The sequence below is a fragment of the Rhodnius prolixus genome, unplaced genomic scaffold (genome assembly GCF_049639745.1).
Source record: "Rhodnius prolixus isolate KJV_2025 unplaced genomic scaffold, Rpr scaffold_2, whole genome shotgun sequence".
Classification (NCBI taxonomy): domain Eukaryota; kingdom Metazoa; phylum Arthropoda; class Insecta; order Hemiptera; family Reduviidae; genus Rhodnius; species Rhodnius prolixus.
Window position 1 is genome coordinate 24,935,428 of NW_027411592.1, and position 27,181 is coordinate 24,962,608.

At 31.5% G+C, this 27,181-nt stretch overlaps 1 protein-coding gene and 1 pseudogene across 6 annotated transcripts; one reads left to right on the plus strand and one right to left on the minus strand.

Annotated features, from left to right (window-relative positions):
* Positions 1 to 462: 462 nt before the first annotated feature.
* Positions 463 to 25,994, minus strand: Ack-like (activated Cdc42 kinase-like). Of its 6 annotated transcripts, none has more exons than XM_074118572.1 (22): positions 25,485 to 25,994; positions 25,280 to 25,417; positions 24,878 to 25,063; positions 24,413 to 24,562; positions 24,168 to 24,316; positions 23,948 to 24,088; positions 23,609 to 23,768; positions 22,268 to 22,384; positions 22,069 to 22,175; positions 20,886 to 21,019; positions 19,864 to 20,006; positions 19,362 to 19,479; positions 19,188 to 19,285; positions 18,858 to 19,082; positions 17,125 to 17,457; positions 6,423 to 6,571; positions 6,068 to 6,162; positions 4,948 to 5,106; positions 3,770 to 3,872; positions 3,404 to 3,647; positions 3,065 to 3,298; positions 463 to 1,819 (listed from the first exon to the last, which is right to left on the minus strand). In XM_074118572.1, the coding sequence occupies exons 1-21, from the start codon at positions 25,575 to 25,577 to the stop codon at positions 3,086 to 3,088; spliced, it is 3,255 nt and encodes a 1,084-aa protein (XP_073974673.1). In that variant the 5' UTR covers positions 25,578 to 25,994; the 3' UTR covers positions 463 to 1,819; positions 3,065 to 3,085. The 6 variants fall into 6 exon arrangements, with proteins under 6 accessions (XP_073974673.1, XP_073974671.1, XP_073974672.1 ...); XM_074118570.1 differs by having other exon boundaries at positions 19,188 to 19,291; XM_074118571.1 differs by lacking the exon at positions 463 to 1,819 and adding an exon at positions 1,853 to 2,902 and having other exon boundaries at positions 19,188 to 19,291.
* Positions 10,958 to 12,579, plus strand: LOC141449850 (putative serine protease K12H4.7; annotated as a pseudogene).
* Positions 25,995 to 27,181: the final 1,187 nt, after the last annotated feature.

Genomic DNA, 27,181 nt, shown 5'->3' on the forward strand with positions numbered 1-27,181 from the left:
TTTGATCAGCAGTCAGGGATAAGCAGATGCTAGAAGTAAATAGAACCTTGAAAATATAGTAAAGATTAAGTAAACTACTCCGAGATTAGCTAGTGTTCTCTGGATTTAGTTCCTGAAAATTTCATATCAATACATACCTTCAGTAAAATTGAAGGAAAACCAACAAACTGATCGACTTTGCAGAGGTCGATACATAAACCAATTAATTAAACAAAAAAATGTATTAAAAGCTTGTTCTTCGTTTAAATCCTCCACACATTTAGACTTCAATCTCAGCATTTAAACCTTTATTAAGATACATCTTCATTCAAATACAATAGAATCAAATTTTTCTCACGATGCATAGCCGTGAAATTACGCTAAATAAGATTGATTTTGATATTTATGACATATGTATAAGCCAAAAAATTCTACAATGTTTCGTCAGTGTATTATGAAATATGCAAACGGGGTGAAAAAAACTTCAGTTTCCAAATAATTTATTAACGTTTATATTTTAAGTAAAAACATAACCATCCCTACCACCACAAGGTTCTTATTTCAGGTATTTTTTGTTAATAATTATTAAATTGGCTAATTATAATATTTATTTGTTATATTAACTTAATAAAATTATATAAAAAAAGATATTGATTTCCATAAATTTATTTAGCTATTTGCAGATGGGCGGGATGAAATTCTAAAAATAAATACATAAATAAAATATAAATGTACAACAATACTTGACATATAACAATATCAGATCTGTATAATTTTTAAAAAATATTTTTTTTTTAAATATAAAGAAAGACAACATAGACTTTTACAACTAAATAAAACTTTTACTGGAATAGGTTGGGTATTCATATTTAAAAAACATATAAAATAGGAAAAATTAAATTTCAACCACAAGGCAGTAGAGTTCCAAGAATAAACATCAGTGTTTTGTTTTCCCAATAGCACAATACATCGGTTACAAAAAAGAGGCACTTTTCTGAGCGCATAGAAGACTAGATCAATTTGCTGAATTGGCAAAAATCTGTTTCATTAAATAAAAACAAAATGCGAAGGCAAGAAATCATTCAGCATAAACAAACGATTTGAAATAAAGTTTGAATTAGGATAAATAGATGATATAATAATTAATTTAAAAAATAAATCATTCCTATCCATTTTGTTCAAATGGTTAGAGAGCTAAGATGTACAAGAATAGTAGACATAGTAAATGTATAAAAATAATTGGCAGAATATTTTTCTGGATCTTTCCTTTTTAAAGCTGTTTCAATGTTTCATTACAAGTTGAATGTTTCGACTGAATGAAAACAAATAATATACAATATCAGCGTAAATAATTAAATAAATTTCATAATTAACAGACTTCATAATTAATAAAAATACTAAAAAAGTTAATAATCTATTTTGCTATAAATAATTGTTTTAAATAACTTAAATAATAACATGAAGTTATTGTATCAGAAATATTAAATAAGAAAAATGTGATTGGTACTAATTACAATGATAATAGCCGTGGCTAACTACAAATTCTTCTTTATACCAAGATAACTATTTCTGTAGGTATCAAAAAATGAGCAGTCTGATAAAATTTAAATACTGCTTATACATAAATTTCAAAAATATGAAATAAATCAAATCGCAAGTATTAAAATATTACATATTCGCATATTTTTATACGCCAAACGTTTTACAATTCTTTCTATATAATTTACACCTTCAATCAAATTTCATTCGCCCTTAGGATAGAAAATAAAAAGTAAGCTTGAAAGTTGATTTTCTCCGAAATAGAAGAAAGACAGACTGACTTTCGTTTAAAAACTGCAACCTAAAAAAAAATATATATATATATAAATTATTTCTAAAATTTACCCGGATGATGACCTAGCCCTACCTATAAAGATTGGCATTATAACAAATACTAATAATATAAAAAAATTATGACAAACTGGCAATAATCTATCTTCCCAATGGATTAATGAATTAACTAAAAAAGATTAACATACACTACAACAAGTGGTACGACTTTACAACAGACACTGCTCTCACGTGTGTTTTGGGCGAGGCTTGTCTATAAAAAGCACACTAGATCAGTACGAAAAAACAGGATTGCTGTAGAAGATAGGTCCCCACCACAATAGCATACATAGTAACAAAAGTTTTCTAAAAAACACATTTTGGGACTCAGGGTCCACCAGAAAAACTTCATTTCTGATAATAATGTAGTATCGAAAATTTGACTCAAGGAGTAACTATAAAGGTGCGGTGCGAGTATATAACTGAATCCATTTTACAGTGGTTTAAGTTTTTGAATTTTATTTGAAACACTTATCTGGATAAGTGTTTCAAATAAAATTCAAAAAACAACTTTTAGGGGGCTCCTTTCTGACTACGAATTCAGTATACTATTCGATTCTAACACCTGTATAACATTTGTAAGAACCAATTGTTTTAAAAATTTCGGATTCGATAATTGTAGAGTGGTTATGTCTTTACGGAACAATTAATTTCTGTTTTTTGCGGTTCATTTAGAAAATGGCTATAACAACTCACACGAATAAGTATCACTTTTATTCGAAACATTTCTCCAGAAAAGCTCATTTAGTGGGGTTCTAGAAAAGGGTAATATAAAGCTCCACTTTATAGGGATAATTTAACAAAGTATTCAATTCTGGAGTTGTCGAATTTTTCTCTAGTGTAATACTGAAAGCAATGATTAAACTGATCTTTTATTTTTAGTATTTTGCGATTTCCGGACGAGCACTTCAAATAATTCTTTTGAACTTGGTACACAAACTAAACTTATTTTTATGTACTTTTTATATAGAGGAGAGATTATATCTGACTGTCGGCTCCTCCCTTTCTCTAATTTTCTTTTCTACAAAACATGGCGAGTGGTCTCACCTGGCACCTGTGGGAGGTACGAATGAAAAATAATAAATGTCAGAAAGAAGTTAAAATTGGTAATAATATACTAACCTATCAACTACAACTATGTCAATTTGCAACTTTATACTTTTTTTTAATGCAATTTCTTAAAATCCTTGATAGCTATTTCTACTTTATGACTTACCTAAACGGCGAAAATAATTTTTCAATTGCGAGGTCCAAATATTTCCAAAGCCGCTTTGCCTACATCCCAATAATTTGCCCTTAAAGTGGCCAGCCCCGTTTGAATATCCCAACTTTCTTCGCCATTAGCTTCAGCTCGTGACACAACCAGGGCTCTTAATCTAGCTAATTTTATAGCTCTATGCACATCATTATTGGTGGCTTTCAGTGATTCTTCACAAACCTGTTGGGATACCTATAAACGAAAAACTGAATTCCATTATCAATAATTATTTTTGGATATGACTGAATAAAATTTGTATTTAAATAATTGTTTTTAGTAATAATGGTAGTTGTCAACCTTGGCTCCCAAGACATCGGTCATAACTGACATCAACCTCTGATCTTCATCTTTCTGTTCTTCTACATTGCTCACTACATTTCCCGTCCCATTATCTCCATTACCTGTGCTAGCAGAATAAATCGCCGGTATTTTTGAAATTTCTTCCGCTTCACTGGAACTGCAATCTTCCATTTGATCTAAAAGATCAAAGGAATTCGCAATTCGTTCCTCAAATCCAACTTGATTAGTTCCATCAAGGGTTCTGAAATAAATGAAAGAAATTTTCAAATTTTTGTCAAACTTATCAAAACAACATTTAAATACAGTAAATTTTACTAGATATATTATATGTTAATAACAATTTAAACATAAAAAGGAATCTACCTCTGAGGGGTTTCCACCTTGATATTATTGAACGTAGAAGAGTTCTCCGGTTTAACAGGAGCTTCTTCTGGAGGGTCGTCCTCTAATCCCAAATAAGTTGGCTCTGCAATTTAGATATTTTTAATTAGTCCTCTGAAGTTATTACTCTGAAAAATTTAATGAATACATTGCTCATCAGAGCGACCGGAAGAATATTAATAAGAAAAATATGAAATTTTAGTATTTGTATTGATTAGAAAATGCAATCGTATTAATAAATAATTGCAACATCTCCAGTAGTCAGGGCTTTGTACCGCCAAATTAAGGAGTCCATTAGTGACCAAAGTCCACGTTCAAATTGTCACCGACCTATGCATGCCCTTATTATTTTTTTGTACACGCTACTTTTTAGTTCAAGTAATCCCAACAAAACTTCCCATTAAGATTAAATCACTTTCCAAGCTAAGCAAAAGGGTGACCACCATTAACATCCAGCTCCCAACAAAGCAGTGATTTAAAATTGCATAACATTGTGCAAAATGAGGGCAAGTCAACCGTCTAATTCAAATAAAGAGCATTATAAAATTATGTATCATTCTAACAATCTATAAATATAATTCCCTAAATAATCTTAATAATTTGTGATTTATGTTAAAGTATTTGCGGATCTTAGAATAATAGATGGTGTTTGCTTTATCGCCATGTTTGTCGTGATTAAATGTAGTGGCCCTCTACTAGTCAGACTTCAACCGCTACCTAAATGCTGCACTACAGGCTGTCCTGACTCTATAAAGATGTCATCTGCGTAGCCCTGAACATAAAACCTTAACAGAACAATTTTGTTAAAGAAATTATTTCAAAAACACCATGAACCTCCTCCTCCCTCTGTCCGCAGCATTTTTAGTGCATTTTCAAAGAAATTTGCTAATATTTTGGATACCGAGTATTGTTGTTTACCCACCGTGTAATGTAACTCTATATTACCATGATTGTGGAACTTGAAGTAACGTATGAAAGTTTTAATTACCGTAAAGCTTAACAATGGTCTACTCAAAAATAGAAAGATGCAAACAGATCGTAGTAATGGATATTTTATTTAAGCACCCCACTAAAGGAAAAAATATCAACAGAACAGAATATTTACTTTCAGAAATAGAAATTACTATACTAGTAAAAAATTTATTTCCTTTATTACCAACCGTTGTTTTTTGCTATTGAAACAGAATGCTGCGATAACGCCTGCGCAATCGCTGTGGGGATGATAAGAGGATACTTTCTTTCGTGCCGAGGTTTGCCAACTAGAAGTGATCTCGTTCTGTCTCTTGGAGGAAGGGGAATAGCATTATCACCAATTATTGCTGCAAAAAGAAAGTTTATTTTAAATTTGCTTTTAATATTCATTAGATTTATATAAGAACACATACTTAGATTAAGAAACTTCATAATTTACTTAAAAAAAAGTTTGTAAAATATTTTTCGAGATAAAATGATAATTCAAAAATTCAAAATGTTTATTTGACTGATCTGAGGGTTAAACATCACATTCAGAACCTATATTTCAGTGGCGTAGGAGCGTGACAACGAGTAGAAACCGTTGAACTAATTTACTAAGGTATTTAATTTTAAGCGTTTCGTACCATGTTATTTTTTGCTTTTCTTCATGTTATATGTTATTTTACAGCATTCTTTTCAAAACATGATTACATCCTTTCACCAGTTAACTTCTTTAAATAATGGATCCGTTACTCATCTCATCGTTACTCATCCTAAACTTTAAACACAACAGAACCCATTTTCCTATCTTACAACCCATTATCAATATTCTTACCAATTTTTTTTCTTTCTGTAGTTCATATTTTTCTTATCTCAACTATTCATCCATTTTCAACATCATTTTTCTTCATCGTTTTTGATTTATTTTATTTCAAATTTGTTTTCACTCTAATCTAATTGTTTTATGTTTCCTTAATTGTATCTAATCATTTACGCCCAACCAATTTAAATTTTTATTTAACATTACTTTATTTCAGGGAAAATTAAAGCTATTTTAAAGTAGGGCATTTGTAAGCGTTAGCAGGATAGAAATAGAGAATAAAATTATAAGTGTCACAGTATAATGCACCGTTCTATTTGTTGTGATAATTTGTATTGCAATCACCACTAAAATATTATAGAATCAGGATCTTTCTTATCACAATAATTTTAACAATTTTACAATAGGTAAAATAAAAATTACTTTTTTCTCAAAAACAGGTAAAGGCAATTGAACAAATATATTTTCTCTTAATTAAATAAAAAATAAAATAATGCGACACGAACCATTATGGGATGAATCTTCTTCATGATCTATCTCGCTTACATTTGGAGGATCTCCTATTGATAACTTTCTGTCCAGACTAAGAGTGTTCATGGACCTATAAACCATTATGTTTTACAAGAAGTTATAATGAAGATTTATTTATTTATTTATTTATTGTTATAGTGGTCTTGTTTGCACATTAACCAATTACTTTATATGAGGGCTGGAAAAAACCAACATATTGGTATGCACAGTTACTATAATGAAGATACATCAATCATTAAATTAATAGTACGAAACTTGAAATCATGTTTCTTAAATCTAACACTATTTATTCTATAACTGGTGTTTATTAACTTTTAAACAAATTCTCACCCAGTTACTCCGCCAAGTCTTTGATGTTTATTCCCTCTTATTTTGGGTCGTACTAACGGAGCTGAGCGTAGCATCCTCAAAGGATTAGCTTCCACTGGTTGTTCCACTAACATTGAATACACTGCTTTCGCTTCTGACGTGAGACTACCCTGTAGTTACGGAATGGGATGATGTGTGAGGATGTAGGATGTTAGGAAAACAAATGTAAAAGGAACATAAAGTAGAATCAAAAAGGTGATTGGTTAAAAAAAAAAAAGGAAAGAAATATAATCAACAAAAATACTAGAAAATGAAATAAAAAGCAAAAAAAAAACTAAGGACTCCTTCTTTACTCTCATTAATATATTGCCTTTTATTCATAAAAATAAATTTCTATAAAAATATATAACTGTATGGGAGACATGCATAAATAAGCACTCATAAAATACAAATTACAATTACGCCCACAAACACACACACACTCACTAATATATCAAATAAAGCAAAAAAAAATATATATACACAGAGAGCCAGTCCGCTTATATCAATTGGCTTTAGATTAAATAAAGTAAATAAATATTAAATTATATGTACTTTTCTTTAAAGAAAACACAATTGTTGATTATATTATTAAATTAGAATATTAGTTGAATATAGATGCATCTTTAATCGAAATCAATATGAAGAGTATACAAAAAATTGAGAAATTATTAGATTTTCTGTATTTGCTAAAACAGTGGTACACGAAAATTTGTTTCAGAGAGGAGATTGTCAAAGTTATGAAATGTTACAACTTTAGTAATATACACTATGGTAACTGAGTGGTTGCAACCGCACAAACTAGTTTTGAAGATCAGTAGAGAGATGGAGATATACGCATTTATGGATGAGGAGCGTCGAAGAAAGAGGGCAAATAAGTTAACAATACATTAATTAATAAATAAATAACTCTATCCACAATTGAGAAAATAAGGTAATGGCGACTGAAGAACTTTTAACGCAAGGGGGCGTTTTTACTTTTAACGCTGCTGCTACCCACCTAACATTGATGGTGAAATTAACCACATTTAAATAAAACAGCAATAACAATCTAAAACGCACAATCAGTTCAAAAACCTAACTTAGCCGGAAAATGAATAAGAAAAACAATTTCTTCAAGTAACCTTGAATGATGAAATCTCGAAGACTAGCTTAAGCGGTCCCTAGTTTTGCTGGCAATATTATTACTACAAGGACTTTAATCTATTTTCAGTTGATCACAATATGTTGTTCAAATAGCTTTTTTCTCCAACATAGCTTAGAAAGTGCGTATCCATCTTCAAATTAATTACAAAACATACTATTTGCCACAATCAATAAAATATTCTTTATATAAGGTTAACAAATAAAGTAATAGAAAATAAAGTCCTAAAAATTAAAATGAATTACTTTTATTAAGAGGTTTTTTTTCATCGACGTTCTTTTTAAATATTCCGTTCTTCACCACCTAATAGATTGCAATATTTACAAGAAAGCATATCATTTGTTTTACTTCATGACTTAAATCAAATTTCTAAAGACTATATATACATCATTTTACATGCATACATCATAAATCTTATTTAATGCTCATTATGAATGAATCAGTTGTACTTCTAACTCAGAATAATTAAGGCCAAACAAGATAGCAGTTTCAAACATTATTAACAATATTTCTTAAAACTGGAAGATTCAAAGAATTTTGCCATTTTTTTGTGCAAATACCAGCTAATTCAACCAAAAGATTTGTTGTCTTTGAAAATTGAATATTACTGTTGTTTTGCATCTCACTTATATAAATGTATGCTAAGTACATTTAAGTATCTACTTACAATAGTTTTTTCTACTCTAATGAACTTTTCTCTTACTAAAGGAGTAAATACCAAAATCAATCGAGCCGTAAGCAACTTTTTCATATTATATGACAAATAATATGAGTTATTATCAACAAATATTTATTTATTTTTCTCCTTTAATCCATCAATTTCACTTTCTAAGGTCACTTAATATTTTCTAAAGGCCAATTTAAATACAATTATCATTATAATTTTTTATTTTATTTTTAATTTAAAGCAATTCAACTTTTGCGGTCATTAGCTCCATGAGCATTTTTTAGTACACAGCCAACCTCCGGTTAATGTTCTCTTGTTTAAGAAACAGTGATCATCAACGGGCAATGAGCTGTTAGAGACTCCTACGAAGAGAAAAATCCAAGGAGATCCAATCAACTTTTTCCGTAATGTTTTCTGCTAAATTTGTCGATGGCTTTAAATTAATAATTTCTTCGAAAATGTGAATTATTAAGCGAAATGAAAACGAAAAAAGTAGCAATTTAAGCATACATTATTGCCTGAATTAGTTAGCAGTTTATTTATTTTAAATAAAAAAAATTAGTACGGTTCTGGCTCGCTGTAAAGCTATCATCATGCAATCAACAAAAACTTCTTCGTGGTTGCGCTACTATAACTGGAAATGTATCAAATTTTAGGTTAAAGGGAAGGGAAAAGAAAAGAGAAAATCTGTCATTAGAACTAATAAAGAGGAATTTAGTAATAATTACAATTTTAACAAATAAAATCTATAGGTTATAAATTCAAGAAATGAAAATACTGCCATTTAAATTTTATGTATTTCAAAGTGAAATATTTAAAGAGAAACCAACGTTGAAATATAAACGATGTAGCGTTTTAACAATGGAGGATAAAACGAAACCAATCAGAATTATTGATAACTAGTTTTACTTCCATTGCAGTATTCTACTAAATACAGAGTGGGGCAAATGAACCGGTTTTAAAGGGATGTAAAACAAAAACAATTCATCTTACAGAAATTATGTTTATATTGTTTAATTCAGTACAGAATCTAGTTTTTTACATTAAGTTTGAAAGATACCGGCCGTCAGCCGCGATGCACTCTTGACGGCGAATTCTGAAGTTTTCAACCGCTCTTCTGCACATTTCGATGGGTATTGCCGTAACCTCCTCTCTGATTCTGTCCTTAAGTTCTTCTTGGGTATGTGGACGATGTTTAAAAACCTTTTCCTTTATGTACCCCCAAAGAAAAAAATCACAAATGCTCAAATCTGGTGAGCGCGCAGGCCACTCCACGTCACCGCTGAGTGCTATGTGACAATGTTGGAAGAGTTTTTTGAACCTGAGCTGGAAGAATTGAGTGAAGCAACTAATCTGGGAGACATCTGGTTCCAACAGGATTTCAATGGCGAGATTGAGGCAAGTGTTCCCCCAGCGCCTCGTCTCTTTGAGGGGTGACGTGGAGTGGCCTGCGCGCTCACCAGATTTGAGCATTTGTGATTTTTTTCTTTGGGGGTACATAAAGGAAAAGGTTTTTAAACATCGTCCACATACCCAAGAAGAACTTAAGGACAGAATCAGAGAGGAGGTTACGGCAATACCCATCGAAATGTGCAGAAGAGCGGTTGAAAACTTCAGAATTCGCCGTCAAGAGTGCATCGCGGCTGACGGCCGGTATCTTTCAAACTTAATGTAAAAAACTAGATTCTGTACTGAATTAAACAATATAAACATAATTTCTGTAAGCTGAATTGTTTTTGTTTTACATCCCTTTAAAACCGGTTCATACCTTTTGCCCCACCCTGTAAATTTAATGCTGAATATACTTTTTAAGAAGTTAGTAAACTGCATAAATAGAGAGTTTAAACTGATAAATTACAGCATTTCACTGACAAAGACATGCTTTTAAGAAGTCTCCAGATAATTATATGGTTAGCAAGAGTTTCAACATTTAAATTACGAATGTTTGATGAGTAAATAGTACTAACGTAACCACTACAACTTCAACATTGCCATCTCCCACAAATCAAACTAAATAAAGCTGTCAGATTAAAAGAATAGATGCAGATCAAGAACTTCAAACATTAAATTAAACACTTGTTCTTATATTACATTTAGTGAAGGCTGATTTTTAGGGATTAACAGCTTATTACTGGAATAAATTGGGCAATAGGGGAACTAATTTCAATTAAAGAAGAACTACTGAATTAACTTACGATAAGAGCATTTTAGTAGATCCATACTTGAGTAAGGTCACAATAAGGTCATCAGTCAAGGGAATAGACATTGAGACATTGCAAATACGCATTTCAAAATTGTCTTCATTTAAAAATAATCATTCCCAGTTCTTAAATAACCAAAATAACGATTAAATTTCTCTTTTAATGGTGTCATTTTAAGAATCGTAAAATAAAACCCCTCTTCAATATAATCTTTTTTATACCTTATTTTTTGAAGTTTTTAAATCTCAATTTGTTTATTTAATTTTTTCTCAACATATAATCCCTATTCTTTTATAATCATCAACAAGGAATGATGGAGGTTATTGATCCCCTTGATTCTAAAAAAGTGAGATATGTACTTTCAGTAAAGTTCAGTTCATTTCTTATTAGTTATAAGCGATACCGGGATAATAATAGAAAAAAAGACAGTAGGAACAAATAAGGTACAGCAAAATAATTCATTATAACAAAGTGACGTGACAAAAATGCATTAAAAAGTAAATAAATGAATAGGTTCCGTGAGAGTTTGTGGGGGCCTGGAATTCCTAAAATGGAGGACCTTAAATATGTTACTGCTTGATTAGAGGTAAAATTGAGCTTATTCGTCAAAAAAAAAGAAGCATCAGATTTCAAGATGTTTTTGTCATTTACAACAAAAATTTGATCCCACAAAACAAAAAGAAAAAATGTTACATAAAATTAAGCAATGTACGAGTAATTTTTTGCTACTCTACACTAATTAGTGCGAGCATCATAAATCATCTTCGTGATCACTAATTCACACATATGCTTCTTCAATTATAATAATTTCCAAATAATCTGGATCTTGCAAATTCCGTACATCTTCCTCGTTGGAAGGAATTTTTTAGGCTAAGATTTGAGAACTTCTAGTTAATTATATAATTATATATAGATGTTTTATTAAATAAATTTTATTTATTTATTGTTAATCTAATTATTTACTAATTCCGGTAAATCATAGTAGAAGAAGGAATTTAAGATATAAGCTTCTCCTCACTAGACATATCTAGTTTGGCTTCATCTTTAGCTGATAATTTTGCTGGAGTTGTTCAATATAACAAAGAAAATAATTTCAGCAGATCCAAAAGCAAAAATCACCATAGATGACCTCTGCAAAATCATGATAGATCTCTTGGCGAACCACTTGACAGATATGCAGCTGTAAATAGCATGATGAGAAAAGTACAAAATGAAAAATGTCTGGATTATATTTATTCAGCTTCAATTCAAGAATTAAGCAACATCACTTGGCCAGAGAGTTTCGCTGCAGCAGGTCGGTCAGTGGTTCTACCAAACTTGCACAGAACTTGGATTCTATCAAACTTCAAGCAGTGATGCGGAATTGTTTGGCTCTAATTTTCCCTTGGAATTCTTTATAAAACAATGCAAAGATGCTTGGATTCAACGGAGAACTACTTGATCTTGGTATACAACGAACGAATACAATATATGGTGACCTTCATCTGTCAGTATCTAGAGTATTATTTGTACATGGAAGCATTGACCCTTGGCACGCACTTGGTATAACTTCAACTAAAAATCCGGAGACACCTGTAATATATATTTTGGGCACTGCTCACTATGTAAACATGTATCCACAATCGCCACGAGATCCGCCTCAATTGGTCAAAGCTAGATTACGAATTTACGATCATATTGGAAAGTGGTTACTTAGCTTCTGCAGTTATGATTGGTAATGATGACTAAGCATAGTGAACGCTTGGACTGAGCTTAAATTCCAGGCTCAGTTCACATCTCTAACTTCTTTGGAGAGTTTGTAAACAGAATTTTTATTCTTGATAATTTTTAAAAAACGATATTTGGACTTAATAAGCCCTGAAGATGACGTAGTCGCTAGATCGAAAGCTCGGCACAATTAAAAAATAATTACTAAAATATTCTTTAACATTCTTTCTTTCTTTAGGATTAATGAAACCAAAAGCGATGAACAGTAGTCTTAAATTTATTATTAATGTTCATTAGTAAGGATAAGTACGTATAGCGAGACCACTCTGATATTTATTCTCCCAAGAGACTTACATTAAGATCTTTTACTTCAACATAATAACTGCAGCAAGCACTTCTATTTAACTGCACTAATTGTCCATGTCTGTCGACGCGCCAGGGGAAAAAACACTAGAATTCAAATCTATCCTTAGGAGAGTATTTCTAAAATCCAAAATAAAACAACAATAGGAGTTGTAATAACATACATTAAGAAAGCTATAAACCAAAACCTTCGTGGCGGAAAAATTAAACAAAGTATTTTATTCAGAAATTAATACAACCAAACTAAACACACTTTCAACAAAATTCCATCAGCTGTAATCATCTTTTACCAAAATTTTACAAGAATGCATGATTAAGATAAAGTAGTTTCGGTGATATAAAAACTAATGAAAAGAAAAGGTAAGCGCGACCGGAGAACGTTCACAAAAATACAGTTTTATTGTTTATTAATTATCATTAAATTGTTTAATGAATTAATTCAAGTAAATAATCTTTCTATTCTTGCAGACACCTTTTCTTGTAGAATCATAATCTGAATCAGTTGAGGAAGTTGAAGAAGATGACGTGTCTCCATTGTAACGAGAGGAATATCTACGAGTATCGGCAAACCATCGACGTGTTTCTATAGATGAGTGATATCTATGAATCCTACGATTTTGTGGAGGCAAAAGAGGTATAGCCCTTCCACTCGAGCATGGATATTGTCTCACTTCACTGGCTGATCTCTTATGCTGATGGACTTTTGGTGTTTGATTTTGTGGTGGTGGTAATGTCTTACCAAATGTTGTAAATGTGGGAGCAGGTATGGCTGTTGTAACGGCAGGAAATTCATTGCAGGACGGAATATCTTTTAATGTGGAACTACTACGACTTGAGCCACTTGACTTTTCTATCAGTCCTCCGTTAAGATCATTTAAAGAAGGACAACCTCCCAAGGTGGAAGTGCTAGTCGCGGAAGTCAATGTTAACATATTTGAAGATGAATTGTAACTAGAATCAATCCAAGCTTTTTTTGAGCCGCCAGAACTATGACCACTCAATACTTCAGTAGATGAATCCAACTTTGGAGGATGACGCGTTAAAAGGTCTCTAGATCGTGCAAAACAGAATTCGGCTGAAGCACGATCCCAAAGAGGGAGTCGAAAAGGTGTCGTACTGCGCAGGCTCTCTAAGCTTGTGCAAGAACTTAAAGAACGTAAACTTGAGCATATTGACTGATTCATTTGAGAACACAATACAAATTAAATAAAGCAACCATAAATAAAAAATAAAATAAAAAAACAATCAAACAAACAAAGTAAATAAATACAACACAAATAAAATTTACCAACAAATTCATGCAATAAATAAAATTTAAAAAAATTAACGTACCGTTTTATTGCAGGGAAAGCAAATGAAATAACAAAGAAAAGTTAGTCAAACGAACAAACAAACTTTTGTTTAAATTATATGTAATAATAGAACCAAAAGAAAACAGAAAAAAAATTAATTAAAAATTTTAAGCACGAAAGTACAATTTATAAAATAAACACGAAAGTATTCAATGAATTATTGAAAAAATCCTGTGGTTTTAGAATAGAATAGGTGTATGGAGCTAGCTTCTTGCTAGCTAATTCATAACCCTAATCACAATTTGGATTCATCTAATTCAAAATGTTGGGAGATAAGAGCGAAATTTCATAGCCATGGTCTTTTAGTAGACAAAAGAAATTAAGAATGCACAAAGGATTTGAAGAATCAACTACTTTATTTAAAAATATTTTCTCAACACTTGAAGTTCCAAACTGAAAATAAAACTGTGGCTCGTTATTTATACAGAACACAGTAAAAATAGGGGCAGAATAGGGTGAACAAAAATTGGGCAACAAGTAGTGAAGTTAAGAATTTTTATGAATGGAAAGTGATCAGATCTTTTTATGAAATATCTTCTAACCTCCTGCTAACAAACTATTTTTTTGCGAAATGGTTCCCTTAAGTAGGAGTAATGAGTTTACCTAGCAGAGTGGACCTGTTTAAAACCTTCGTTATATTACGAATTTGCTACACAAAATGTGAAGGAATTCTTCTTTGCTGGGACATAAAAAAATAAATTCATTCATTTACAATTTACTTCTTAAGGAAAATTTAGAAATGTGCGGAGCATTTTGCCGTTAAAAGCCAGATGGCAATAGTTAATATCAAAGTGCTCTTTATAGGTGCAGAGCTATCTTATGAAAGGACGTATAAAAAATATTTAATGCTGTAGCACCCCCCCCCCCTCCACCAATAATTATAATGCAACGAAATTTAGGCACTGCATTGCTCTATTGTACGGTAAAAATTCAAACTGTTTTATAAATCTCTCCTCCATTCGCTTTTTTTCAGGTACTAATGAATAAAATGTGAGATTAAACTACTGAAAATGAAACAAGATATTTTTTTTCAAAATTAGCGATCTAGAGTTTCAAAATTAGAGAACACATTTCTTAGTTAGGCAGCGACTCTTACGTTGTGGTGAATACCCAGTACTCAGTACTACCAGATGGCCGAAAAAAAGCTATCCTCATCAGTAAAATGCCTAATCTCTTTATTATTTTATTACTTTGTTATTTTTTCATTACTTTCTTTAAGATTTATTACTCAAGATTAAGAGAGAATATTTTTGATCAAAATAATATTTGTTCTATCTATAAGCTTGAGAAGCCAGATAATTTCTTGCACTTCTCAGTTGGCAATCTCTAGCCATTTCGTGAACACTATTTAAAAAGTTTTTATACACATGATTACTCTAACGATAAGGAAAATTGGTCAGTCCGTTGCTATTGAGTGATTTAGATCGACAGCATATGAACATATACTTCTTTACTAAAGCCTTAAAGAGGTTATATTCTTAATGAAGACTTAAAAAATCTTGATTGGCCTCAGATTGTCTTATTTAATTTTCTTCTTTTTCCGTTTGCCATTAATATATTAATTTATATTTCTAATTTAATTACTGTAATTTAAAATATTTTAAGTATTGGTATAATCATGATCTTTTAATTTTAGTCTTGAACTATTTTTTTTTTTAGGCCGAATGAAAGGATTGTTCAACCATTTAACTGTTTGGCAGTATAACTTATTTTTAATTTGCACTTCCCGATTTTCTATTTACCTAATAATTCTAATTTCATTATTATAAAAGACTGCCTAAAACAATTAATAATAATTGAACTAAACCAGAAATATGTATAAGAAACATCATTTTATAACTATACCTTTTAAAGCAAATAACGAATGAAGCAAAAATGAACTTCAATTTATTATTATTTTTGACAAAGAAATTGAAAACAAATGCAAAGAGCATCTTCAAAAATAACTTCTTTCAGCGATTGTTTTGATGATTATGTTTATGTTATTTATTATTACTACAAATATAACCCATTCATTTAAAAAAAAGTTGGCCAATTTTTTTATGCAGAGCTAACTACCAATTCATTGATCCAATTCAAGAGAAGTTAAATATTTTAGAATCAACACGTTTTTATTTTAAATATAAACAATATTATAATTAAAATAATGTAAAGACAAGTGCAATTTTAAAATGTAATTTCTGTTTCAAAGTTTTTTCTTTTTCTCTTATAAGCAAATCTGAATAATTTTATTATTTTAACATTGGGTAATTCAAAATGTTTTATGCGAATACTGTAAGTGGGTTCGGTTCATTCATACAAAACACAAACACACATCTATTTACATCGTACTAATAATCTTAGTATGATTCCCAGTTGAAGAAGAATAAGTGAGAAAGAAATAGTTCTTATTTTGCCAATGTTAGTAACTTCGAGTACGAAAGTAGGGGTGGCCAATTTTTAAATATTTTTGGTGAAAGTGTATCTGAGGCAAATAAGTTTTTTGATAATGGACTTAGGAATTGACATATTTTAAATAATTTTTAGATACTTACCAAATAAATAAATCATTTTTTTATTTCGAAAACTACGTCTTGTCAAAAATTTCTGCATTTTTGTACAAAATTGGTTCGTTTTAACGTAAAGTAATTATTAAAAACGATTACAAATGAAATCCGATATTTATGATCGACTTACGTTAGTTTTTGTAATATTCAAGCAGAAAAATGCTGATTTGCAAAAAAATGTTGGACCAAAAAATTCATTAACTATGCAGCAAATCTCAAAATATTTGGACACTTATCCCTGCTTTTTAATGTTAAGAAGCTCTTATCTTACGTTTATTTTTTATATTATTCGTTCTCACTTAGTATTATATGTATTATATTTACAAATTATATTATATTTTATATTTACAAATTGTCAATGTTCACGTCAGCTTCGCGGGCTACTTTATGAGACCTTGTAGTCGATCGCGTACTTCCCCTTGATAAGGGGTCTTGGCCACCCCTGACGTATATCAGGATCCACTTCAGTAGAAGTAAAATAAAAATATCGAATCGTGTCAACACTGAACCAGTTAACAACGTAGTTTTAAAGAAATATTATTCGAAAAAAAATGTTACACTTTTTAAGGATTTACACTGATAATTACCGTTTCTAAAAATACGTTCATGGATTGAATAAGCAACATTAATATGAAGGAAAATTCATTAAAGGATCTGTGCAAGACTGGAAATTGTGTAAACAAGTTATTGTAAACTATACTTACATGAACATCGGGTATTGCTTGCGCCTCATCAGTGAAGGTGCGACCTTCATGTCTAGAATGACTACCTCTTGACTGGTTTCCACCAGCATTTCCACCTCCTCCGCTGCCACCAACCTGGGGAAATTTGAAAGTGAGTCCACCACTTCCACTTCCACTTTTATGAGGCCCACTACCTCCATTAACTCCACCACCAGCACTTCCATTCGAACGCCCGTTCGGACTAGTTTCAGGTCCTTGCTGTACTTGTTGGACCATCACCTTGTTTGCCAGCTCATATGTTAATGCAATTGCCGTATCTAGAGTCTTTTCATCACTGGAAGAAATTGGCTTTACCTGTAAACGAACAACCTTCGTAAAAGTTAAAAGTTACAAAATTAACAATAAACAACTCTAATTGAATAAGTGATTTGAAACCGCATTGCTAAGCAATATTACAGTTTTAAACATCTTGGCTTACTCTAATATACCGTTTTCAGCCTTTCACCCCACTTCAGAGATTGGTACATTGGTACAAGTTTCGCTGCAGAGTCTTCTCTGCATGAAGAAACCACTTCTTCTGGAATCAATACTTTTTACCGGTATTCCATTCCAACACGTCTCAATACTGAAACGTATAACATTCACACAATTCACTTAGGTCTACAGAGGTAGCTGGTGTGTGGAACTCATTGGATTTAGCGCACCCACCGGCAACTGAACTTTGTCATAATAGTCACTCATAGTTACTCTGTACGAGATATAAACGTTCACTAAAGTAAAGTAATCGCCTATTTTTTCAGGCGGGGCTTAACGTCCAACTACCAATTAGGTGTCGTGGACGGAGGCGCCTAGCAAACACACTTTACTATTTCTCATTTTTAAACATTAAATAAAATCCAAGGCCTATGACCGGGAATCGAACCCAGTACCACAATACATTTTAGCTTCGCAGGTCTCGCCTCTAACCGCTCGGCTACCGTGGCGCCTTAAACGTTCACTATCTTAGACAGACTCCCACACTTAAGAAAATCACAAATAGATAGGTCGTAGACGATTTTGGTTTATTAAGCCACTCCTTTTTCAATCTATCACCTACGTCTATATTTACAATAGGTTTTACTATACATAAAACATCGGATTAGTCCAATCAACAACAACGTGAAAATACTCAGGTACATAGTCAAGTGTTAAATGTATTTTTAAGAATAGTTCTGGATCCTACTAATGGAACATTAAATCGCCATTGTACATCATATTGGAGCGATAAGAAATTAAGAAATAAAATAAACATGATTAATAATTGAATTCAAATTATACAATAATTCCCTTTGAAATTACTAAATTATGAATATTTTTAAATTTTATCATTCCATTAAAAATTCCCTCCTGCTTGAAATTAAATCATGAATCGGTAATAGTACATACCAAAGGAAACTATAACTAAAATGTCCCAAAACACATTTTTTCAATACTTTAAATCCACATTATACCATTTAATGGCAATTTTCTTCCTTACACACATAGTAAACTACCTCATAAAGTTTGATGTTGCAATGGAAAATGACAAAATTTTTATAAATTGATAAAAAATTCTCTCCCAGAAACTGATGCACCAATCTCTCTCTAAAGCTAGATGAAAATATGAGAGGTAAGAAAAAAAGATAATAAGCACGTTATGACGGATAAATTCTTTAAAATAAATCCAATATAATGAATATTGAATCATTTTTTTGTTTAAAAATCAATACACTCACGGTTGCCAATTTTTTGCTAGTAGCCGATAGAGATTCATTTCTTTTATTCTGTTGTTCGTGTTGGTTACTGTGCTGGGTACCAGATCCATTACCTACTATCTCGTTGACCATACTGTGACAAGTGGAAGACGATGATGGCGGCGGAGGTGGCGGAGGAGGTGAAGAGTAATTCCTAAAGGCTGCATCCATTTCATCCAGTAGACTTGGACCAAAATCGAATTGTTTCTGCAAGAAAGTAAATTTATTTATTTTATAGTTTACAGTCAACAAATTTAAATACAATTTAAGGACTGAATAAAATAGTAATAGGTGTAAATTAGAAAAACTTACCTCAAATCCTGGACTGTCCACAGCTTCTTCATCCGTTATTTCATGATATTCATGATCTGTAGTGAGAAGTTTACTATTCGAGGTGGTATCTGCCCAACCTGCTCCTACATGTAAATATCAGAAACTTAGTAAGAAATGATTCTTAATGGAAAATAATCTCTTTTGTAAACTTACCATTAGTATGAGTAATGTTGCCAAGTAATGGAGCTTTATCTGTAGAAATGCTATTTGTATCTTCATTATCTGTATGTGGTTTATATGGCGCTACCACTTGATGGGGTACGTGTTCATACTACGGTAGAAGGTTACAAATTAATTTAACTTTCAAAATATTTTTTTGGCGCATTAAGATGATCATTACAATGGCATGTCCAAAAAAATAACCCCCTTTTTAACTGCCTTTTGGGTCTGGATTTCAACAATATTCACTAAATATCTTCACTAAATGAAAGGAATTTGAGTGAAGAATACTTTTCCGATGATGATGAGAAGAAAATCGAAAAAGAGAACTGGGTAACAAAGGCGAAAACCCCCAATAACAGAAATGAAAAAACTTGTCTCTAGATTGATACAAAGTATTGAATTGAATGATAATAATATGGAAAAAATGTAATACTTTACATAGTATCATCCCAATATTTATTTTACTTCTCACATATATAATATATATTCTTACCTTAGTTCCTCCGAGAAATGAAATATCACCAAAATAAGCTCCATCAAGTCCAACATGGCCAGTATGTTTGACATCCCCATGTGGTGCAGATATCATATCCGTTCTTAATCTGTTTCTTTTAGATGAGTAAGCATTTTTACCATCTATATAAAAAATAAAATGAATGTGAAATACTCTTAGACTTCGGATCGTTCTTGGAATGGTTTAGAGCAGTGATTCCCAAAGGTACCGACATAAGGGGGCCGCGAAATATTCAATTAAACAATTCGGCGATTTTCGAGTCCGAAAGTTGTTACTGAAACAGTTGAAATTAGATATTTTATATTATTATCCCAAGGAAAATTGTATCTGTTTTTAATTTTTCGTTGTTAAATGGGCAATCGCTTTTGAAAAGGAAAGTTTTCTAATTTTTCAAGAAAGTCAAAAATTTAGAAAAAAAAAACTAACCGCAATCCGAAAAAGATTGGGAACCTCTGGTTTGGAGGATTGGAACAATCAGTAAATCGTTTGCTTTCATTGATATCTCAAAATATTGCAGTTGATCCCTTTCATGGTTGAAAAAATTAGTTTACCCTAGTCAACTTTTCTTGGAAGAAATTCCTTAAAATGGCATTAGTTCCAATATTTATTTTCACATAACAAATTAATTCTTAAATTTTTTGAAGCGATAAGCCCTTTCATGGGATGATTCGATTACTGTGGTGAGCACAAGACTTAAAGTTGGTAAAGGAAAGTGATTAGTCTATTCGAAATGTTTTAGAAATAATTAAATTAACCGAGTCATTTTAAACTAGATACAACTTTACTTTTGGAACTTGCGAATCAATTATTATTCAATCCACACTTTCAACGTTTTTTAAAGTCAGTCTTACTAACAAGAATATGCATTAGCAAACACTTAAGTAATTAGCTTCCTTAATTATTTCGATTTTAATATACTTTTTAAACTCTTGCCACATAGTACACCAACAAACTTCGTTTAGCCTAAATATTAAGTTTTAGATTTAACAACATTAACATACCTCCTCTTATAAATTCCGTTGGTTTATTGGATGGAAGATTAGAACCTAAGTATGCAACTGTTAGAGCTGGATTGAATACACCTGTTTTCCCATTATTCAACACACCTTTCCAAAGGTTTGTGCCTTGCACTGGACTAAAATTAAAAGTTCCATTAATATGTAAAAAAACAAAAAAGTAATTAAACAGATTAAAATTCGAAAGTAATATTTAAATGAAACTATTATAATTAAAATATGAATGTTTTTATCTTTATAATAAAGAATAAAATTCTTTATTTTTCAGCGAAATAAAACACTAACTTTGTACATGAAAAATGTTTACTGAGAGATACTCTCTTCGACATAAGACAGTTCCTTCGGAGAAATAAGAATTCCGGATAAGTTATTTAAATAAGATCCCAAATTCTGGATTACTGAAAGTGAACCTTAAATAAGAATTTCGAATTAAACAATTCTGAGAAATATGAGACAACTCGCGGCAGAATAAAACGAGGTCGGCTAAAAGCTTCAGAACCTAATTCCAGAATTTGGCAATCAATCTTCTTAATCCATTCTTTTGCAAAGTTGTCACATTTGGTCCAATATTCATCACAAACAATAAGAGTCGATAATATGTGATGCTACCTTTCCGAAAAATCCCTGCAATGCGAATAAGTCTTTATTTACAGGTCTGAATTTTACTGAAATATTTTTATTAAGTAGTTATTGAAATCAATCAGGGCTATGTTTGACAGAACTTTAAAACTGGAATAGCGTCTGAAGAAACTAGATGTCCAACTTTGATGATGAGAAAACCATAGAAATAATTCTTTAAAAAATAAGTAGTGATGGTAAATAGTGGCCACCTTACTGTAAGTACTACATCGAGACTTGATTTCCTAGCCAAGTACCTATAAAGGATAACCGATTATAGTTTATAACTTAGCAAATTCTAGGTCTACATAGAAGGGTTAATGACGTCACCCCTTAGAATGGAGCCTAATAAAGTACCGTAAAGTAGAAAAAATTCAAACTCTAACCTCTACATGAAAAAAAGAGAGAGAAAGAATACTGAGACGCCTCGTTTGTTGTCGAATTAAAAAAAAATAGACGTAATATCCTAATCATCTATTCAGAGTTTCGAAACTGTGACTCAAAAAAGGAAAAGTTTGTTTTTAACTGGAAATAATCTAATCAAATTTACCTTTTGTCTAAAACTGTAATTATATCGCCCACTCTGAAAATTAGTTGATCTCTTTTCATCCTTTCATCGCCAGAATCTTGTATCGCTTGTACTTGTTCAGGTTTACACTGACGAAAGTATTTAAAATAGAAATCTTTACAATTAAATAAATAAATAATTTTTAAAATTTCATATAAAGGAATAACAAAAGTCCACTTACATCTGGAAGTTGTCTCATGAGATCATTAAATTTCGGACGTCTGCTAGGATCATGATGCCAACATTTTCGCATAAGACTGTAGTATTCTTTTGGACAACATTCTGGTCGTTCCAATCTCTAAATATTTTTAAAAAATAGCTTAAGTTAGCAAAAAATATTAACTAAACATTTAATATTTAACCTTGGATATTAACCAGCTAGAACGTAGCACTTACATCAGAAAATATATCTAAGTTCAACTCGTTGAAATGTTGTTAGTTAAAGCAGTTTATCAGCCAACATAATTCGTTAGATTTAATGGATTTGTTTTCTTTATTTCTAAATTTTTATTTCGAAATTGGTTGCACAATTGATCTTTATTTTTGATCATTGTCATGATATCAATTTCTTGTTTCTTCAACAATTAGAAATGATAATTATTAGTTAATATTATAAAAAACAAAATGGTTTATTTATAACCTTTAACGCTGTTCTCACCAAGAAGTCTACATAATCTGATCTGCACTACTACTGATCAGATTATGCTACTATCCGAAACGTGATGTGCAATGCGTCCAACCTGGTTTGCTAGACTATGATAAACAGGATTATGTCAATTTCTAGTATAATCCGAAAAATGTTATCAAAATGCAAGAATATAGCACTACTACAGCCTCGCACAGCCAGCATACCAAGAAACCAAACTTCACCGTCCGAAAATTTATGGAACAAAACCTCTTGTACAAAGACTGATGTTTTAGAAATGCCCACCTTCATCACTCGAACGTCAGGTCGATAACCCCTCGTGGGCATGAAGCATCATGTTAAGCTTTTGGCCAGTAAGTACGAAGTGGTACTGCAACATATTTTAACCGTAGCAACCATGATGTGTTGCAGATCTACACCAACTATAATCTGCGCTGCTGTATCAACATGTTGTCCACAAAGGGTTCGTCTTAAACCTTGTATTCGACCAATCTATCCGTTAAATTAAAGTGCAGAAAGGTATTTAGAAGTAAGGTGTTAAAATATTTTTTTCGAAACCAGAAATCCGATTGAATTGAACTATGTTTGGTACTGACCGGATATTGGCCAACAGAGCAGAATGAACGTGCCACATTCGAAATTCCCGCTTTCAAAATTAAATAGAAGTTTATATTTTATAATTGAAACTGTTTGGTTTTGTAATAATAATGACGGAGAGGAAAACAAGAAGGACTTTGAAGAGCCACAGAAATAACATAAATTCTAGTTTCAAAGAACAGATGAATCAGATATAATCGTTAAGTCTTATCTAACTCCCTGAGATTAAACTGCCATCTAGCAGGATCCAAATTCAATATTTATCGTAAAAACCTTAACCTGAGGATTTGGTTCGTCGATAGCCTCTAAGATCTGTTGACCTGTGAGTGCCGCCCAAGGTTGAAAGCCATATGAAAACATTTCCCATAGAGTGACTGCATAAGCCCAGACATCTGAAGCGGATGTGAATTTTAAGTATGTTATACACTCTGGAGCACACCTGAAAAAAAAAAAATATTTTATGAATACCTTCCCAGTATTTTTCAAAAAACACTTGTAACAAACATCTGACAAAATGAGAAATAAAACCTAATTGAAATTTTAGACCAATGGTTTATACCGAATAATAACAAGCCTAAAGAAATAAATATAATCTGGCAGAAAACAAAATTTATTTACCATGCAATAGGTAACTTCAGATTCACATTGAAGTTGGTCTGATAATAATCCTTCCCAACTCCTAACGCACGAGAGAGTCCAAAATCTGATATCTTTACTTTGTTTTTTGAGAAAACGAGGATGTTTCTAGCTGCTAAATCTCTGTGTGAAAAATAATTATTGCTTTATAATAACTGTTTTATTGATAGAATCAGTTTTAAAAATAACCAGGATAAGGTACCTGTGGATAAGTCTTTTTGCTTCTAGATATTGCATACCATCACAAATTTGAATTGCAAAATGACACAACGACAGAACTGGAAAACTTGCTCTTAATGAAGGTTCTTTCAGGCATTCCAAAAGCGAACGTAAGGCCGCTAACTCCGTAACCTAGAATTAAACACAAAATAAAGACATAATAGAATGATTGTCTAACAAAGGGGTAGAAAACTAAATTCGAAAAATACTTTTTTCTCTAATACTTACAAGCATTAAAGCATTAGTATCCAGGACAACACCATATAGTCTTACAATGTGCTCGTGATCTATAGCATGCATGATAGCTGCCTCTTTCAAAAATTCTATAGGATTGTTTTGCATTCGTTCCCGACTGAGACATTTAATTGCTACCTGAATCTTTAAAACAAAAATATATTTGAATTATGCCAAAATTTTTATTCATATTAAAATTTAATACTAGATTATCATATTTCCTACACATATTATATGTTTGTTAGTGGATTAAAAACATATATATATATATATATATATATATTTTTTTTTTAAATTTAAGGGTCATCATCATCTGAGGTTATTGGAGCCCGGAGCTTTTTCCAGCGCACTGTCGGCCTTCGGCTAGTGTTCTCTCGTTACAGACAACATGGTGCATCACCGGTCGGTGAGCTGTAAAAAGCTCAAAGGAAAAACATGTTTAAGTAAAACTGGTCTTACTCTCTCTCCATCGTTTGTCCACACTCCCTGTTGCACTACTCCAAATTCACCTGTACCTAATTCTTTATTTACTATAATTGCATCGGCTGGAATTATATGTTTATTAGGAACTCTAATTGGAGGCTTATCAGGAGGTTCATCTGGCAGGCTGCATTCCCACTGCTCTTCCTTGCGCGACAGAATCATCTGTGAAAAGAAATCACATAACTTTATAATCAACAATTTAATGAAATGTTTATTTGATTAACTAATTGTTTAAGATTGCGCAAGCTGCAATGTTAAGACTGTTTCCAGATGGAACAACTAGTCAACGAGATATAATCAAATTTCTTGCTTTAGAGATAAAAGGAATAAACGTTCAACTTTTAGCATATTTAAGAAACTACATTTAATTTCAATTACCTTTTTGAATTTCGAAAGATAATTTTGAGGAAAGTGTTTTTGAAAATATTTTTTTAACCTTCGCATCTCCGGTTTAGACATGCCAAGTTGCTGTAAATCTTCATCTGATACATATTTCAACTGAGCTACATTTTGAACCTGTAAAAATTGTCACTATAAATATCTGTAACTTCAATTTTTTGACAGAAGATATTTCAAAACAAACCTTCAGATCATTTTTAAATCCAGCAAAATATTGTTGTAACTCTGCTTCAATTAGAAATTCATACAATCCAGGTCCTTTAGATGTCATTTTCATTAAAAGTGATAAAAAGAAAAGATAATTTTTATCAAACTGATATCGAGGGAAATTTCTATGATGCTACCATTGAAAATAAATTAAACCAATTTACTTCTGTGAAGGTACAAAGTAAACCTGACGCGAACTGTTAACAATTATTTTTCAAGGAAATATCCAGAGTTTAGAAACGCACTTCAACAATGAAAAAATATCTCAAGATGTGTCTATCTCATTTGAAATATCTTAAAAAGGCTGCAACTCTCACTATTAACAATTACTGTGAGCGATTTTAGATGATAAAAAACAGTAGAAAAATATAGAAACTGTATAAAATTATTTATAGAGTATAAAAATATTTATGTATTTGTGAACCATCGTTCAACAATAAGAACGATTTTAATCACTACACTACGCCATGTTTTGTTGGAGACTTCTGCTTGTGATTTCTTACAGTGTTGAGGCAGACTTATTGTTGGCTTAGTGATTTTTTTGATTATTATTATTCTTAAAATTCTTCTTTTAGATTTTGGAAAACATTATTTAGTATGAACTTTTAATTATTTACTGAATTATAAAGCTACAGAAAGAAATACAAAGCACAAGTTTGAGAGGGTGGGTGCAATATTTGGAATTTTAAGCAATGTATTTGAAATACATCTCTTTCTTTCTTTGTTTTTTAAAATGAATTTTTATTTATATAGAACATGATTATGATCCAATAAGAAAATTTGCTGAAATGTCTTGAACTGAATTGAGTGCCTCTTTCCGGAGCAGGACTCTTCTTCCTTTGTTAGGAAGTCTGTAGGCCAATGATTGGTTTTGTGTCTACCCAGTTTGTTGCTTCTAGCCTACGTAATTCTTTTAATTTCTTGATTTTATCAGTAGTTTTTTAAAAATCTATGGTGTCATGTTATAGAACCAATATTCGGAGCTGCTGATATATTTCTTGCAGATCTTTATATATAAACAACAAAAAATTGAGAAGAAATAAACTTATACATCTACAAAGAGTACATTTTAAAGATTTGATTGCAAATAAAATGTAGGTAATGGAGCATTTTGAGAAGTTCAAAGTAGGCATTACCAGAACTTAATATACTCCCGCGGGTTGGGGCAGAAAAGTTTCTTTGGTACCAGTCAGCACATGCCACTCTAATACACTTATCTATTCCCTCTTTTCACACTTTTTACAGATAACATTTTTAAATTAGATACCTTTCAAAAGGCAGGAAAACTGTTGTACTAGAAAGAAAAAACTATTTTTAGTGTTGAAAGAGAAGCTGACCTGCGGGAAGCACCTCTGTACCAACCTTTGTCCTAGGCTTCCTCAAAAATCTACAGACTATCCTTTCGTTCTGTTCTATTGGCTTGGGCGGCTGTTCGAGAGGTTTGTTTAGGCTAGGCAGCCATGCCATGAAGCTAGGCCATGCCATGACATTTCTCTGGGCGCGTTAGAATTGAGAAACAATTCGTTGCAAGAACAACAAACGGTGCTGCCTAACTCCGTGAGGTTGCTAAAACACAGCTTACATATCAATCCACCAGATAATCTTGCATCTCGTTTTGCGGGTAACTTTTAATTTAAAAGAGTCAACTTGTAGTGCATTAAATAAATAACAATA

Bases quoted from the DNA above. Each gene is read 5' to 3' on its own strand.
- Ack-like (XM_074118570.1), bottom strand. From the start codon at position 25,577: ATGAAAATGACATCTAAAGGACCTGGATTGTATGAATTTCTAATTGAA. The intron at 19,292-19,361 runs GTAAGTTTACAA...ATTTACATGTAG, and splicing joins CAACATTACTCATACTAATG to GAGCAGGTTGGGCAGATACC. The intron at 3,873-4,947 runs GTTGGTAATAAA...TCTAAATTGCAG, and splicing joins TTCAATAGCAAAAAACAACG to AGCCAACTTATTTGGGATTA.